Source organism: Bacillus rossius, chromosome 1, assembly GCF_032445375.1.
Source record: "Bacillus rossius redtenbacheri isolate Brsri chromosome 1, Brsri_v3, whole genome shotgun sequence".
NCBI classification, from domain to species: Eukaryota; Metazoa; Arthropoda; class Insecta; order Phasmatodea; family Bacillidae; genus Bacillus; species Bacillus rossius.
In genome coordinates, this window is record NC_086330.1 from 34,282,210 (window position 1) to 34,301,536 (window position 19,327).

At 34.8% G+C, this 19,327-nt stretch overlaps 1 protein-coding gene across 1 annotated transcript in view; it reads right to left on the reverse strand.

Annotated features, from left to right (window-relative positions):
• Positions 1-14,189: 14,189 nt before the first annotated feature.
• The window catches only part of LOC134534197 (N-alpha-acetyltransferase 35, NatC auxiliary subunit), a 33,067-nt gene continuing 27,929 nt past the window's right edge, over positions 14,190-19,327 (reverse strand). Inside the window, exons 12-13 of the mRNA XM_063372399.1 lie at positions 18,907-19,170; positions 14,190-14,385 (exon numbers count right to left, since the gene is read on the reverse strand). Of these exons, the coding sequence (XP_063228469.1) occupies positions 14,245-14,385; positions 18,907-19,170 (405 nt within the window). The 3' untranslated portion in view covers positions 14,190-14,244. The remainder of the gene's footprint in view (positions 14,386-18,906; positions 19,171-19,327) is intronic.

Sequence of the window (19,327 nt, forward strand, 5' to 3'; positions counted from 1 at the left end):
CCATTAGACCATCAAAAAAAGGGTTCTTATATTGCACCAATGACTTAACTTCAACAGTGAACGTTGGCATATCACAAACTACATCAAATATTTGTTAGGAAACAAATAGTATTCGTTATTTCAAAGTGTATTTGAGATTGAATACAAATAGTCCATTATTCATACTTGAAAAGTTCGATATTCGCACAGGCCTGTTGATGTTTGATAGCCCAGCCAAATTGCTAACCCAGCTAAACTGTGGTCTCAAACATGACAGATTAAAGACCTTTTGCCAAAAAAATATGGCCGAGTGTTCAGGTCGAGATGCCCCGAAATATGAGGCTCTCGCAACTGTAGAGAAACCTCAAGATACACTTGAATATATGGCAATCTTGACTGAAAACGGACTAAATAAAAAGGACATTTTTAGACATAAAATTGTTTCCCAATTTGGAATAACTTAAAATTTAGTTGAATGGGTTATTGTAAAAAGGTACACGAGTGCCATTTTGAAAGTTGTGATGAAAAAGTGTAATACTGGTTTCTAGAAATACTACAGTGTTAATGTTAACTTGTATACAGTAAAACCTCTATCAATCGAAACTACAAACACCAAAAAAAAAAAAAAATAATAATAAGACAGAAAACTAGCATAAAGCATTCATTGTCTGTCTAGTCAGTACCCTTTCGGATAGCTTATAGATAGGGACACCTGTATTTCACGATTTCATTTCATGTCAAGGTATTTCACAAAACACTGTAGCTTTTTCTAAGTCATGGCAAATTGTGAGGGTGCAGCAGTACGGTGACCACATTCTCATTGGCCCCGTCAAGAGCGAGACGAAACCTCTCACCGACCTCTGCCAATAACCATACTTATAGATAAAGCCAAGAGAGCAAGTGAGTTGATAAGAAGCGGAAGGGTAGAGTTTGCTGCAACCTGCGATGTGCATATTTTGTTTAATAGAAGAGCAGCGCATGCACATAAGGAGTTTGACCTTGAAGGGAAGGAATTGTGCCACCAGCTGCTATTTTATATCTGTGCACGTCACCCGTCTGTTTTAAAACTTTCATTAGCTCGCATCGTCTGTCGGGTTAATTGACGCATTGTCACTTGCATTAAACGTTCAACTTTGTTTGATGTTGTGGTAACATTCAAACAAACAATAGAGGCAATTGAAGGAATAAAAAATGGAGGGATTATGCAAACTGTTGCAGCTGATTTTGGTGTTGGTTTTTCTACAGTTTCTGATTAGGTCGAAATGAAAACATGCCACAACGAAAAAGTAAAAGAGGCTGTGTTTTTACGGTTTGCGCAACTAAGGGAAAAGGTAGTAGCGCAAACGGGACCGATAAATCACGAAAAATGTTAAAATGCTATCAGAAATTATGTGTGAGGCAAGTAAAGGATTTAAGGCAAGTGCTGGAAAGGCTTGAAAAGTTAAAATAGATGTTGTATACGTCAAGTACATAAATGGCTGTGGGGAAAAGTTATCTACCGATTTTTATGTCGTAGATGTTTTTAAAACAGCGATGGTCAAATTTTTAGCAGGATATTCAAAGGATCAAATTTTCAATGCAGATGATATGGGTTTCAATCTTAATGCTAACGAAAAAGTTGCTTGCTTCAAAGGTTGAAGAGAGTGCTCTAGGAAACTGAATGAACAAGCAAAGAGTGGTGGTTTTGTTTTGCAAAAATGCCTCAGAAAATCATTTATTGCAGCCTGTGGTTATATATGTCCAAAAAACCAAGAGCATTGAATATATTTTCCAAAAATACTTTTTCTGTGTTTTATAGGAGTCAAAAAAGTTATTGGCTGTCGTCTGAGTTTTCACTGAATAGTCCAAAAATAAATTCATCCTCAGTGCTGTCTTTTTTGAAATGAAAAAACCTGCAAGAAAGGTAGTGTTATTACTTGAAAAAATAATACCAGGTTGTGAAATGATCAACCAAAATGAAATAGATAAATGGGTAAACGGTGATGAGTCTGAATTGGAGTTCACTAAAGAAGACATTGTCAACATGGTTTTGCCCTAAGTAGGCCCATCGAATGACAACCGAGCAGACAATGAGTACGTAGCAGAGATTAGCCACAATAGTGCTGATGAGATCTTCAATGCCTTAGAGGTAGATTTATGAGTGTTGCATTTTTTGTTAAGCTACAGTTAGGATAAAATAGCATTTAAAATGGTACATTCCAATATTTTTAGATTGCCTTGTGGTACGTAAAACCTTAAGATTTTAAGCTAAGTACTGCACTTTTTGTTAGATTAAAAAATTAGGTTTTTTTTTTTTTTTTTATGTTTCTTTACGGTTCATGTAACAATCAGAAAAAGCTAAGCCTGCCAGCATCTTACTCATGAAACAAATGGTGTGGCATTGCTGCTCGAAAACACTTCAAGAAGAAAAGGCAGAAAATAGGCAAGGTTTTTTTTTTAAAAGTAAAACAATTTGCACTACTGTATTTAAATGTAATTAAAAATAGGTTGAACATGTATTTTCTCTACTACAGTGCATGTTTTTTTTTAAATAAATATTGGTAAAACTGAAATGCCTTAAATTATTTTACCTGTTTCTTTAAAAAAAATTAATTATTAGTTATCCAAAAAATATCTGCCCCCTTTTTTTTGGTTAAGATAAGTTCTATTGTAGTTGAAAATTCAAAAAAAAAAAAAAAAAAATTAGTCTTTTAATTCAAACTTCCAGAATTTCACTCAGGTATTGTTTACAATAACCCATTTTGTTTAAATCATACATATTAAGCATACATATTATACAAGGTTACTTTTTAGTTGAATGTCATAAAATTCCATAATTTTGTATCTGAAAATATACATTGTTAATAACGGTGCAATTTTATGTAAAGATTTTCTACAAGTACATTATGAATTGAGTATACCAAGTGGTGAAATTTTATTTTAGTGACTGGCACAGAGAACCGTAAATATAATTCCAGTACCACGGAAAGCTTAACAGGTAAACCTTTCCCAGTGAAAATACAGTAGAGTTCGGTAAAATGCATTTGTATAGGATACAAGTATATTGCTAGTAATCCACCACACGTCTTTTTAACTTCCCTTTAAGCTCCGTGAGAAAGTGAAAGTAAAGATTTTAAACAAAAAAGTTATTTTTTTTGTGAGATCCAACCTTTTCTTCTCCTTTTTTTCATTTTTGTCCATCAATTGGAGACAGGGATGATCATTTCAACTAATAGTAAACCTGTGAAATAATAACCCACACTCAAAAGTCTTACCTTAAAAATAACCTTCCATTATTTATAGTTGTATGAACTATAGCTACCACTTTTGCAGCAATAGATCACTTTTAACTTAAACACCGAATCAAGTGTGTATCTCCTCTTTTAACAGGCCTCTCTCTGTTAACTCAAAAGTGATCTCTTGGCCATTATAATACAGTAAACTCTCGCAAATCCGTGGGTGTCGGGGATTTATGACCTTCGGATTTTTGAAAACTTAGGATTTTTGAAAAATTTTCATTAAAATACAAAAAAAAATTCTAAAAGATAAGATGGTAGTCAATGAACATGTAATACTACCACAGGACGTCATAATAAACAAGACACTTGAGAAGTTAACAGAATGGTACGTAAGCAATACCAGTATAGTCCATTCATAGTAAATGAAGCACCCGAGAAATTTTTTTTCCTGAAAATTTACAGCCTGGCCTGATTAAATTTAACACACCCATTTGTTCAAGTTGGTAGTAAATTGTGTAAAAAGTAATTTAAAGTCATCTTAAATTAAATTAATGGCACCCGAAGTCGCACTTTGATGTGAAAGAGCTAGGCGTAGCAATGTGGCGTGCGCTGAAACGGGAAGCCCCTTGATAAGGGGAAGTGAATTTAGGAGGGGCGGGAGAGAGAAGCGATACGTAGCTGGCAAGAGACTCAAGGCCACTCTCTCACAGACACACGGCCAGTCCAGTTAAACTAAAGAGAAACGGGAGAAATAAAAAAAAAATCATTAGTTAATTGTACACTAGAACCATCAAAAAATCTGAAATTTTGGCACAAAACAAAAATAATCGGGGAAAAAATGGTAAAACTCACAATAAAAGCTTATACAAAGCTATTATTTAACATGCAGCATATATTTTGTGTTGGTTTATAGTGCACTTACTAATGTTCGTATAAGAAGAGAAAAAAAATTGGACAGTCCGTTTAAAAACACGGCAGCAGTAGCTTGTGCGACGTAAGTGGGAGTGCGAGAATCTCGTCTAGACAGGCTGGCGGCTGCAAAGGCAGCGGATGCATGACGTCATACGGCTTACCTCTCCCTCCCAGACAACAAACCATCTCTCTCCCTCTCTCCAGCCCTCTAGCCATTTTCTGCGTGTGAAACTGTCAACATCCTTCCTCCCCTACTCCACACTGCATGCGACGAAAGCCAGGTTGTATAGTCCATTCCCGGTAAAATGAACATTTTTTTAAGGCCCCCCACGGCAGCCATTTACCGTTAATTTTTTGATACAATTTGTTTGTTAGTTACAGAACATTATTTCTGCTGGAAAATCTCTGAAACTTCAAAATTTCTTTAATGGAAAAATTTAGCAGGGCGGTTAGAGTATTTATTTTTACCGCAAATGAACTATACTCACCTTCCCTCCGGCCAGCATTCCCGGCGTGTGACGCATGACAACTACAGTCGTGTGCCGCGCACAGCTAGGAAACTTGTCACTGGCAACATGTTTCACACACTGACACACGGTGCCCAGAGCTTCAGGAAAACCTACGCGATTTCCAACCTACTCTAAATATCCGACTGGAGTCTGTTTACGAAAAGCATTTAAGAATTTGCTAATGCCCAACTGTTTTTTTTATATCGGATTAAGAGGAGTTAAAATTGCTAAAAGGCATGGTTTTGAAGTTTTAGGTGTAAAAAACCGTTAAAAAATTTCTTGAAAGCACCAGAGGAAAAGGCATTACACCTTTATCTTTATTTTCCCGCCATATAATGTTACGGTCACCGCTCAAATTTCACAGTTATCTGACGGGAACGAGATGACTGCGCGCCAGTTCAGAGCCTTTTACCGCGCTATAAATATCAGTGAGCGTCGCTCTTATCATCCACTGAGAATAGTGATACATACATCTAAACAGTAACGATCATGTCACTTCGGAAATACCCCGGATTTCTGAGAACTTCGGATTCTCGGGCCACGGACTGGCGAGAGTTTACTGTACATATATAACTTGCAATAGCTGTGGTGTGTTGCTACTGCCAGATTACTTTTAATTAACTGTGAGATAACTGTGCTACCTAGTTGCTAGGTGATTTGTTTGTGGTCAGATTAATGTAAGCTGTTTTAACACAAGAACTGGAAAATTAAAATTGGAAAAGTAACACCCCCAAACTGCTCCATCATTAAAATTATTCATTATAATTTTACCTATTCACTATATTTTGCTGCCTTATATGTTTTATTGTAGATAATTTATAAATGATCTGAATGCAAGAATATCCATGATTCAGGATGAAATAAGATGAAAAAAAGGTAGACCTATATTCAAATCATTTTGGAACAAACAAAACATTTAAGATATTTAGCAGCAGATATCATGCATAAAAAAATATATAAACTTAGGAATTTACTGCATGAAGTTGATAAGCCTGTGCTGAAATTACCAGCTTATAGCATAATGGAACACTGCAATATGTTTAAGTGTTGGGCTAGCTTAGGGTCCGATGACCGATTTCCGTCTCATTTTGTTATTAAACCTAATAGAATCATGTATGTGATGTACATATTAGTATTTTCCGTCACCCCTTCAACCACTTTCCTTTGAAAATTTTTGGGTAAAGTCAAACAGAACCATGTTTAGTAATAATATCTTTAAGTTATGTTTAAAATTAATATTTAGTGAGTATGTACCTGAAATTTTAGTCGAACTTAAGCAGTTGCAAGTTTTCTTTGAGAGTTAATAAACTTGAGTATTTTAATGTAATGTGCTACAATACTAACTGAAAATAAATAATGTTTCCAAAAACTTGCTATGTAATAGAGGTCATTTTTAATTCACTATGCAAAATTTAAACTATTCTAAATCTTTTTATCTTTTTACAAATTGTAGTGATGTAAGTGTACCAGTATTTAAATGATTCAGAATAATACGGTACTGATTCATATAATGCACACACTACATGTTAATTTTGATTGATTATATCTCGTAGTGTATTCGTGATAGCTGTTGTAAATCAGTAATTAAATACTTTATAAATTAAACAATAACAGTAATAACACAGTTTTTGTGTAATATAATTTTTAAAAAAAGTAAATGTACATAGTACATAATATTAAAGTGTGTGTATGTTGTTTGCATATCACAGAAATGGAAAGCCAGAGCCCTGGAATTTGGTACACAGGTCCACCATGTGTCCACTTGCACCTTAAAGCGATTTTTTTCAAAATATTATTTAATTTTATGTTATTACAATTTTTAGCTATTTTCACTCCATAGTATGCTTATAACATGTATATAGTTTAACAAATAAAGTAGCGTTAGACATTTTAAACTGCAGATTTTTGTCACCATATTTGTTACAATTGTGAAATTAAGTTTGCAGCATATTTCACTTTTACATTGAATTGCATTTTTATACTTTCTCTGTGCTATTTTTGTTAGTTATCAATAATTTCTTTATTTATAATAATTAAAGGAAATATTCTTAAAACTTAAAAACTGTTGAACCAAGATGACGGCTTTTGTTTATATTTTTCTTCCTGTTAATCTTAGTTATATCAATGTTTTTTTGTTTCATAAGTTGATTTTCAAAATTTGATTTTTTTTTTATTCCAAGTGTAGCAGTGGCATACCCATGAGGGTACAATGCAAGCGAAGCACTGGTACTTCAACTAGTACATATTCCAAACACTATACATCTAAAATACATTGTAAAACCCCATGCATATGTGATAAAAATCCAAGATAATATTCTTGAAAAAAAAAAAGTATGTAATTACTTGTGTTTGAGGTTGTAATGGTCTAAATAATTTAGGTCATTGTTATTGTTACCTGTCACTGTTAAGTAAGGGTTTTTTTTAAAAGTGTGTGTGTGTCAGATATATATATATTTTAATCATAATGTTCAGTAGTACCTAGATGAAAATTTATTTCATCTCTGTGTAGCTTTTGTGGATAAAACAAATCCAAACTCAGTAGAAGCCATATTATATATTTCATATCTTGCCGATGAAGTATGATATAACTGAATCGATTTTAAAATTGTGATATTTGTGTAAAAACAATTTACATTAACAATTTTAACCTAAAGATTGATGTAGTAACCTTAATATTGCCATGCCAAATTCGGCACTTTTATTCATACATTTAATAAATTTAAATTAAAGAGAAATAATTTGTTAAAATTGCAAAAATTATTAAACAAATTTTCATGCTTATGTAATTATTCAATAAAAAAAGACTTCATGTCAGTATAGACAAGTTATGTGAGAGTCATTCCGTGTGAAATCACCAAGTTGAGGTTGCTCGACTATTTTTAAAAAAATTAATATTTTTACCACATATAACCTTATCAATGGGTAGTTCAAAACCATATTCATTTTATTTTTGTGTGCCACCATTTTCAGTAGAGGCTTGTATATCTTCCCAAGTGCGTGCTCTAACAGTGGTTTGCAGTGGTTTCAATAAAAGGTCATTGTTGACATTGTATTAAAGATAGAAGGTTCTGGTCTTCACTGAAGTAAAGTAAACATTGTATGGTTACCAAAAATGTCTAGAAATAAAGATATAATTTTGTTTAACCTTATGTGAAATGACCTTGAAATTTGTCAAAAATGTTATAAAAATTCCATTTTGAACATTTTTTTAAAGTGACTTGGAGTTGGAACCACAGGGCAAATATTTTTTTGCAATAAGTATGGATGGCAGACTTTCCAGAAAAAATGAGATAATGTGTGGGTTTAAACTCCTTCCTGGTTTTCTGTTGCATTAAACTTCTAAAATTTTCATTTTTTTGTTTTTTTCAAGGTCAAATATCTCAAAAGGGGGACCAGGTAAAATTTTTCTGTTTCCACTATTTAGTACACCTACTGGTACTTAACAAATTCTGCAAGTTTCATTTTGTGGTTCAAACAGGTGTAGAAGTTACAGGCTTTGAAACTTGGGTAAAAAGTTGCATTTTACGTAGAAAATAAAAATTAACAGTGGCTCATGTTCACATAGTCTTTTAGTGATTTTACCTTTAAGTTAAAACAATTTGTAGTGCTAATAATAAAAAACATAAAACTCACCCTATTACATTATCCAGATTTGCAAACCACAAAAAAAAATGTCAGCTGCAACAGATTTATTTTACAAGTTTGACCCGCAGTTTCTGAGAGAGTTCTATATTTTTCTCTTCAGTTATATTAAATGTTCTACCTGTTATAGTAGTGAACTCTGTAGGTTTCAAAATGTCTAGAACATTCTTCATCTCCACCCATAAAACATCATCTTTTGTTTTACTGAAGCTTGTAGATGGACCACCTGGTGTGTAGAAGACCACCTTGATATCACTGTTTTCTTGAGAAACCTCACAAACTCTACCAATATACCATCTGTTATCATAAACACACACAACAATGTCGTTTACTGAGATGTCACTAATGTTAAAAACACCAGTAGTGCCATCAATTGGATATTCTTTGTGTTTCGTATCAAACGATGCTGAAATGATGCTGTATTGTATTGTTGATGTGTTCTTCGGTTTAAAACAATGTTGATCTCTAGTGCTTAAAATTCTTTTAGCATTATCAAACCTGCTTTTTAAGTGAAGATCTGCCTCCTGAACTTCTCTTTCTCCCACAAACACAAAATTTATTCCTTTTATGTTTTCCACACAAAATTGAAACATACTCATTGGTGTTATGATATGGCCTTCTTTCGGTCGCTGTAAACTTGTCTTAGCCACCAGTCGCTTGACAGTTCCACCAATACCATCACAAGGCCCCTTTCCATGACTTGTTGCAAAGAAATGCCACTCTGCTTCTAATCCAAAATCTTCTTTATGCTTGCACAAGTTAGAAAAATTGAACCTGTTCTTGTATTGAGCAGCCGATCCATCAGAAAAATAGGCAACTCGATTCAAATTAGGAATAAGGGACTTAACAAAGTGTATCAACTTTGTTTGGAATGTGTACACAGCAACTGTGTTATGATTCATACAGTCACTTATAACACAAAGGCTCTTAGTACACAAATTCTTAGCATCATCTCTGTAGTACACACAGAAGGGATGAATTGTGGCCTGAGAATTCATCCAATGATAACTCTGGATCTCATCTTGGATGATAAATGTATAGTTTTCTGAGAAATCCAGAATTATTACACATTCATCACTTTGTAGATTCTCTTTCTTACTTTTCAGAAATTGTGATTGACTCTGCGAGATGAAATGGTGTTTCTTCAATGCCATTAGTTTACTAACAAATTTCTCTTTGAATTCAGCATGTGGTTCTACTATCGTTACAAGGTTGCAATGGTCTGCTACTATCCACTGACTGTATGTGATATCGTCATCATCACTGACACCCTGCAATAGTTCATCTACTTTCAGGTTTCCTACTTCAGGACAATTTGGGCACTCTCCAAACATACAATCTTCACTATTTAAATCACACACAATATTTTCAAGAAGGACCTTCCAGTCATCTGTTTTTACTGCCATAGTCATTAGTTTGAAATTTTGGTGAATTGAACATACACAAACAGAATGAGTGCCACTAGCTCCTGCAAGGATGCACCACTTGGGACGCAGAATACAGAATGTAGAAAACCCAACCTTTACAGATTGATGCTCTTCTCTAAACTTTTGGTATAGTTCTTTTAAATTACACAGAATTAAACGTTTTTGCTTTAGTTCTTTCTTCCCATCATCAAGACGAACCGATTTTGTATCCTTCATTCCAGGACAGATTCTACTAACTTCATCGTTTTCATAAAATTGAACAACGAGATCTCTAGTTTCTTGAGGCAATTCTTTCCCTTTTTTCTTAGATGTGAGCTGTGGAATAACACCACGTTCCTTAACAATTTCACGTGTTCTTCTAACCAGATATTCGCTTACATCTAACTCATGTGCAGTTCTTTTCATTGACCAGCTTTTTGGCACTACACTAATGACTTGTATTTTCTCATTGTTGGATGTACAGGTCTTAATTCTTTTCTTGAGATTTTCAATATGAATTTCCATGTCTTTTATTGCAGTATCAGCTATTTCTTCATCATCCTCATCTTGAGACTCACAGGTGATGGTAAAAGTGTCGCTTAATTTTTTCTTAATTGCACAAGAAAATTTGCTCACAGTTCGTCTAACTTCTAGATGTTTTTTTGTATCACTAAGTTTAATAATTTTAGTTGGGGAAACTCCTAAAGCAGAGCCAGCTTGATTGATAGACTCTACAACAATTTCAGGTGCGGTGAATAGTTCTTCGTTATCACAGTTGCTAGTACTAGTACCTAAATTCCCCTCAACATTACTTGAAAGTTTTTTATGACAAGAGCAACAAACAGATTTGCCAGGAATCAGTGATGGCCATCTTTCAGACAACTCTACAGTTATTTCCCTTAACTGTTTTTTGATAACTTTTTTATGGTATGAAAATGGATCGCAACACGAATTTCCAAAAAGATGATTATACTTGTCCAGATATTTTTTTTCGTGGAAAGTACACACATTAACAATGTTATGTAACTTACTTCTTTTCTTAAGAAGGTCAATTTGCGATTTAGTGAAGTCTGATGATAATTTTAGGTAATACTTGCCATATGAATCATTTTCACAATCTTCATGTGTAAAAGTACCCAAAGAACACTCCATACTTCTGGTAGATAGTTCTACGTAGTCACTTTGAGACAGAAACTGCAGGTAACAACTAAGTAGCTCACTTCAATGCAGAATTGTAACACATACCAGCAATACTTGTGTGGAGCCAAATAAACAATATTAGAGTAGACAGCACATACAAAACCACAGAACACAAACACATCTTTACTCCTTGGCAGCAGACACAAGACTAAAGTGGTTGGCTGCAATGCACATATATTCAACTTGTCACAACTTGCTCTTTGGATGGTTACATCAGGTTTGCTTGTCACAACTTGTCCATTCATGCCTCCTTACAAAATGATTTATTTTTAACTTTCCATATGTTACAACTCAAAGCCTTATATTATATTTGCACTTCATAAGAAATAAAATAAACATTAATAACTGTTACACAATTTGATTACAGTCAAGTAATTAGAGCTAAAATATTACAACTTTTTACCTAAGTTTCAAAGCCTTTAACTTCTACACCTGTTTGAACCACAAAATGAAACTTGCAGAATTTGTTAAGTACCAGTAGGTGTACTAAATAGTGGAAACAGAAAAATTTTACCTGGTCCCCCTTTTGAGATATTTGACCTTGAAAAACTCAAAAAATGAAAATTTTAGAAGTTTAATGCAACAGAAAACCAGGAAGGAGTTTAAACCCACACATTATCTCATTTTTTCTGGAAAGTCTGCCATCCATACTTATTGCAAAAAAATATTTGCCCTGTGGTTCCAACTCCAAGTCACTTTAAAAAAATGTTCAAAATGAAATTTTTATAAAAATTTTGACAAATTTCAAGGTCATTTCACATAAGGTTAAAAAAAATTATATCTTTATTTCTAGACATTTTTGGTAACCATACAATGTTTACTTTACTTCAGTGAAGACCAGAACCTTCTATCTTTAATACAATGTCAACAATGACCTTTTATTGAAACCACTGCAAACCACTGTTAGAGCACGCACTTGGGAAGATAAACAAGCCTCTACTGAAAATGGTGGCACACAAAAATAAAATGAATATGGTTTTGAACTACCCATTGATAAGGTTATATGTGGTAAAAAAATTATTTTTTTTAAAAATAGTCGAGCAACTATTTAATTAAACATTTGGTGATTTCACACGGAATGACCCGTGATTGTATAAGTCAGAATGGCACGAGAATCGCCTTCAACATGCTGAAGTCTAAAATTAACCCATCAACATACCTTATACCTACAGCTAGCAAGGTGACACTAATATACCGTATATACTCGTGTATAGCGCGCTCTTTTTTCCCCTCAAGTAAAGGGAAAAAATAAGGATGCGCGCTATACACGGAAAAAAAAAAGTAAGGGCGGGAAGCGGGGAGGAGGAGTAGAAGTCATTACCTTCCAGGTGACGGGTGACGTTTCTGGCCAGCCCCCACACATACGCACAAGCAACAAGGCCTATCTTTCACACACACGCACGCACGCACACACACACACACACACACACGTGCACGTGCAAGATCGCACATAAACGTCTCTTGTTTATTTTTAGACCTCCCCTCTACAGAAAGCCAGCACAGCAGCTAGAGAGAGAGCGAGAGAGAATGTTGTCACCAGTCCCCCTCCCACTTCCTTCGCTTCCTTGTCCCAGCAGTTACTGGTGAGTGAGTCATCTAGTCCTCCGCGCCAGCTTAGCAACGTAGCGTGGCACGCTTCATTTTGCGTGTCCTTAAAAAGTCTACACAGCAGAGTTTAAGTATTTTCCTGACGCATCACCACACATCAATTTAAATAATCATTTGTTTCATAAGTAATTACTTAACAGGTACCACAAAATGTTAGTAAAATTTATTTATGGGGAAAAAATTTAATTTTTTTTTCTTTGGAATTTGTTGCAAAAATCGTGGTGTGCGCTATACACGAGGGCGCACTATACACGAGTAAATACGGTATTACGTTGCATAGCACAACTTGTGTAGTTACATAAAAAAGTGATTTCGTTTATTGTTTTTGTTAAGGTAAAAAAAGTTACTCGAACATACATTTACATTACTGTAGGAGAACATAGAAACTAGAAAGGCTTTTTTTATTTATTAGGTCAATCATGTTCAGAAGTCACGTACAGTCAAAGATGAAGGACAGGCTGCCTGGCAACTAATTAAAAAATATAAATTGTATTAGAACACAAGCACTCGTAGGAGGATGTTTTACATACACACACACAAAACTTTTTTTTTTAAAGATGCAAAGTTGTGTTGGTTTGACAGTGGCAGGAGACGAAGGTGCATTGCAGAATGATGACATAGTGAGTAGTGTAAACCTGGTGGGTGAACAACTGCTTATTGAAGTGATGGGAAATGAAAAACATATATACCGAAAAGTGGTAATTAAAATTTAATACAGTAATCTGACTTATGTGATGATGAAAGAGGATCAGCGTATCCATACACTCTCAAGGACTTGTATAATGTGAATCCAGTTGTTTATGTAAGTTAAAGCTTGCTAAATTGTTTTAATTTTACCAGGAATTTCATCAAGCACTACTTAAAAATAAAGATACTAATCATTAACTTACATGATATAATATTATTATATCGTATAATATTACTTGATATAATAATGGATAGCAGACATTAAATACAAGAATTGACTGCCTTGATTATTTTATATTTTGAAGAGGAAACTGGTAAAGCTATTACATACAACGTAACTAAAGTATGTAGTATGTAGTAAACCTTATGATGTAGTTAATAATTTTTAACTAGTTGTATACTGATGTATTATTTAAGTGGCTACTATTACAGAGTTTAAAAATGTCAAATGTATGTACTAATTGTAGGTGTGTGTATAAGTGTTTTGTATAAGCCTGTAAGGCTATTAAAGCAATAATGCATTGTACTTGTTGATAATTGTTAATAATTATAGTGATAAATAAACTTTGGCTATCATGAAAGTACTTGCTGAGCACAGATTATATTTGTATTGACTGCTTAACATTTCCTTCTCTTTTTTACTCCTTGACTTACACAAGATACTGTAAGTGGTACAGTCTTAAAAGTTTTCCATGAGCAATAATGTATACTTTCTAACAGTGTTCCAACGCTTAAAACTTAGAAACGTTACCTAACCATTCCAGACATTTTTCTTTGGCATTGTTTTCCTTTGGTGATTCACAGTGCAGGTTTTCGTTGACAGAGGTTGTATATGTTGGCTGAATCAGAGAATTACAAATTAAAGTAGGTAGACCCCTTATAACATAATTTTTATGAAGCTATCAAAACTTTGAACATCAGAGGGTATTAATTAAGATTAATGTAAAAACTTATGCACATGAAATGCTTACAACAGCTAAAATCCAAAAACCTCACAATAAAAAACAAAAATTAAGAAAACATACTAGTTTCAATATTTTGCAAAGTTGATAGTATTTATTATTTCTTTACGTTTTGTAGATGTTACAGTAGTTTTATGATAGGAAAGTGGCGATGACCAGAAAAATCAAAAACGGGTGGTAGGGATGAATCTTTCTTGTGACCACCAGCCAGCAGCTTCAGGACAACAAAGTTGGTCTTTGTGACTTTCAGCAAATCAGTGACCTGCAATTCAATTCAAACATGTATAATTATTTTAAAACACACTGCCCTTAACATAATATATCTTTTATTTTATGCAGCAATGTAATGGACAAATTTTATACACTCTACCAGGAGCCAATCAAAGGGGCAAAGAGCAAATAAACAAATTGGTAAAACACTGGACAGCCATCCTGATTTTGGTTTACCATGTATCCTTGCAATAGCTCTTGGCCGATCCCTTCTTCACTTCAGTATCGTCGACCTGATGCAGTTGTGAGTTACTGTCTCTAATGAACTCATTGTCACATTCGAAAACAATTAGAAAATATTTTGAGAGAGAGAAGTCTGGAAACTAGTGGTAAATGATTACACTATGTGGCATGGATCGAGGAAAATTGAATTATTTATTTATTTTAGCGGTGTATTGTGTACACCAATACTTCAGACTGTTGTAACGGTTGTTTTAAAAATAATTTTTAGGGACACAATTTTATGGTGAATTGCATTAAAACCAAAATAAGACCGAAAAGTATGTTAATACACCATATAACAAAGAAATACAAGTTAATACATACCATAAAACACCAAAGAACCAAAATAATGAAATTAATTAGCATATTTAATCAAAACTCAATCCATACTACAATGTATGTACTAAATAGATAGAATTCTTTTTTATATTGCAACTGTTATTAGCAACTAATTTTTACATGATGACATTGGGACATTTTTCAAATGCACATAAACTTCCTGATTTATTTGTATTGTTCCCAGTTGTTTGATGTGCTTATTACGAATTATTATATCGTAAAAAGGCATCATGTATCAGACAAAAAGACACTGTTTTAGTGAAGTTAGTGTCATTGAACAAGTGTAGTATTTAGTATTGAAAATGGTGCTATCTTTATGAATAAACAAGAGTTCATAAAAAAATAAAAACAATAACACTAAAATAACCTGTTTTAAAAATGAACTTGGCGTAAATATAACACCACAGAATTTTGTTTCAAATATTGCAAATATGTATACATTAGATAACATAGACCTAAGAGTTATTCCATAGCTGTCTAATAACCCCCTTATGTACCTTGAACAATAAACAATGACATCCTATTCAGACTAAACTAGTTATAGTACACAGAATCTATTGGAAAACTATAATCAATAATAAAAAATAATTATTTAAACAATGTGATAACAAGTTTTTCATTCATGTCCTGTTAACTTATGCTTGTTGTAGTACTAGTCTGTAACTTTTATTTTAATAACATTCTTGATTCTTCTGTTGTATGTTTCATGTTCTTAATATTTTAATTTTTTTTTAATTTTAATGATGCTGTATGTCTATGTTGTTTTTTTCTGTTTATGTTGTATTTGTTCTGTGTATCTTGTATGAATTGTCACTTATTTTTGTTTTTATGGTGCACATTCCTTGCAATCTCCCTAAGGAGTGCGATGTGCATCTTACACTATGCATATAAATATGTAAATAAATTAATAAACAAACCAGTCTTATTTAGGAAAATTCATCTATGTATATTACAAAATATTAAAACTCACAATTTTTTTTGTATTTACTGCAAGTTTTGGATGATGCTTAGTTGCCACCCAGATAACAATGTAGAGTGGAAGACATGACGCAAAGCCAATCAGGGAAGGATAAGTCTGCAGTGGTTTGCCATTGCCTTCCGCTGTACGGAGGTGAACCAACCACACAACAGCCAGCACTAATCTCGGAAAGGAAGGTTTTTTTTTTAAAAGAAAAAACTCCCAACCAAGCCACGAATTAAACCCAGAACCTGTCTTAAATATATAAATACACACACATATATATATTGTCGCGGCCGGGGGTTGTTCGGACTGCTTTAAGGCGGTGTGTTAGTGGGCGCCACCACGTGGTGAGGCACGTGGACCCGGTGAGACTCCTAACTCTGGGCGTGACGTCGCCCATGTGAGGCATGATTTTACCCCCTGAAAACACCTAGCACTAATTCCTGCCCACTCTCAGCGTCGGGCACGCTATTTTCTACGCAGTGGGCTCTTAGGGCGTCCCACATGCCCGCCGATGAGGGTACATACGTGGTCAATTAAAAGAACAACACGAGTTCGGAGCTTTTGTGATTTTTTAGCCCCTGTAGGAACAGGGGGCTCGCACAACACGTTACATCTACTCACGAAAGAAAGTTGTTCAAAAGCCTTGCGGCGCGATCAGTTTAGATGAGGGCCGGCCACCACGTGGCCAGGATTTAAGATTCACGTTTATTCAAAGTCCCGCAAACGGGGTTAATATATTTAATTAAACAGTCAGCCACCGAGGTAAGCTCCGAGGACGAACGAAAGCGATTAGGATGTAAAATTACACACACAGAATTACCAGATCAGCGGAAGCAGAGTTTAAGTCTCCAGAGTGCTGGAAACGTCCTACCTCGGGCAGCCATGAGAAGAGACTGGGCGAAAAACGGCCGCCGTGGTAGCAGACAGTCGCGCTGCGCGCCGAAACAGTCAGTACCGTTATTCCAACTAGACTGCGCCGTGGCCGATTTAAGAAATACATAAAACGTACAAACACCTCTTCACATTTAAAAGTAAAGCTACATGCACTGCAATTACATAAAAGTTCAGTTAATCAAATATTAAATATGAAAGATAATACTGCCAAATGGCCTTCGGCAAGTCTGCGTCTATAGTGGCCAGCTAATATTTAGGTGGAACACAATTGAAGGGAATACTGTTATAAAAACCTTAATTTACTTAATTGGGGTTTTTTTAAAGAAAACAACAAACATGACACTTAATAATAATCACGGGAGCGAAGCACCGACTCTACTGCGCCCTTTTCCTGTAGTCCGTGGCACTTTCTCACACGCACACACACTCCCGTGACGTCGGTGGGCGGTTCAAATGCCGAGGAAGGAAGGAGAGTGGTTAGGGAGGTGGTGGCATAGAGCTAGGACGCAGCCCCGGACGATGTCAATATATTCACACACACACGCGCAAGCGCACACACAGAGACAGAGAGAGAGAGAGAGAGAGAGAGAGAGAGATGTTAGATATTATTTAATCTTCATTTAATATTTATTTTTGTCAGTCAAAAACGATGAATTTTAATCACAGGAACATGACATAAGTGTTAAAAGTTAGGTAGATTGTGGAAAATAGTCAATATAAATAATTTAAATTTTGCACAATCGATTTCCTGCAAAATATGCAATATGCTAAAAAAAACCTGAACCCAAGATTCACCACCGAAATCTAAGATTTGTTTCACTTGCCAGTAGTGTCACATGCCAAGAAGATGTGGCTAAGAACTTAGAAAGGCTGTCTTTGTTTGATGTTTATGAATTAAATAATGTAAAACTTATAAAAAAAATTACCAACACATTTTGGTTTTGGAAAAAAGGGGTGTCAAAAATTGTATGTAATTCTTCTACTGTTGACTGAGCTTTGTGAATTACATTGCAATGTGTACCCACTGATACAAAATCGTCTACACAGAGTACTATTTTTATAATCAGTTAATCACTTATCATATCAACTATGGGCTAACAGGCCTTCCTCTTTTAAGTATTGTTAAGATTGTTAGTAGTTGGGAAGATGCTCTGTGACTTTATGAATTGAATCTAAATTATAAATAAATGTAAAGTATTTTCCTGGCATCCAAATAGCAAGTCACAGATTATGATTCTTAAGTCTGTGCAAAACAAAAAAACTAAAACAAAATCAGTTCTTTTGTTTGGGAGCTATGGTGCCACAGACAGAGATACAGATTACAAGTTAAAATTACAGCTGCCATTAACAAAAAAAAATGCAGGAATAACTAGGTCCTAGTTACTAGGGTTTGAATATGTAAATAAGAACTTTACTCTTTTGCAAATAAAGAATTTAAAAAATTAACTTTTTTTGTAAAAAAAAAAATTAATTTTGGTGTATTTTGCAGTTCATAAAAATTGTTCTGGATTAATATGTATAATAGCTGGTTTTATGAAAGGCGGCAAATAAAAACTAAAGTGAAAGGCTGGTTAGGTTAAGTTAGCAGCATAAAAGCAGTTTTTTTTTTAATTAAAATATTTTAACTAACATTTTACACATAATTATTGTAGCTGACATAATCTAACCAACCTTTCAATTCAGTACTAAATGTCTAATTTCCCATAAGCCACTAAACTAACATATTTATTTTTTACTGATAAAAAAATATATACATATATTTGAAGCGGGATTCCAATTCTCGTTGTAACTATTCAAATTCAATATTCGTATTCGAGAATAACTTGGTATTCATATTTGATTCAACCTAAAAAAAACTTAATATTCACACAGACCTATCCTTTAATGTTATTAATCATGGTAACACAAACTTAAAGAAAATATAACCTTAACTTTTTTACAACACAAATTAAGTACAGTAATACCAAATCTAGTCATTAATGACCCCCAAACATAATATACAAATTATTAAAACTACGTATTTTATTGATCAAAGAGAGAGCAATTCCAATGAAGGACTAAGACACCGTGACAAAACAAGCAGCGGTACTCCACCTGCTGATCAGGGCTGGTGATGCTCTCGAGGAGGGTCCGCGCCTTGTGGAAGTTCTGGCAGCCGGCCATGTACAGGTTGTTGCTGCTGGGGGCCTGGTCGTAGCGGAGCAGCGAGGTCATGTCGCAGAACTCGGCGTACTGCACCGGGGGCGGCGTCAGCAGGCTGGCGAAAGGCGCAAACCTGTGCTCGTAGCGGACCTGCTCGTTGTCGAACTCCGGGTGCGGCAGCTTGATCTTCCCGTCCAGGCGGAACCCCACCATGGCCTGCGACATCCGTCATCGACCCAAGTGCCATCGTCAACGCCCTTGCTCGTTACGCAACAAGCAGGGGCGCAACAACAGGAGGGGGGGGGGGGCAAGGGTATTTTGCCCCCCCCCCCCCCCTTCTGAAACCTTGAAGTGAGGGCAAACGGGGGCAAAG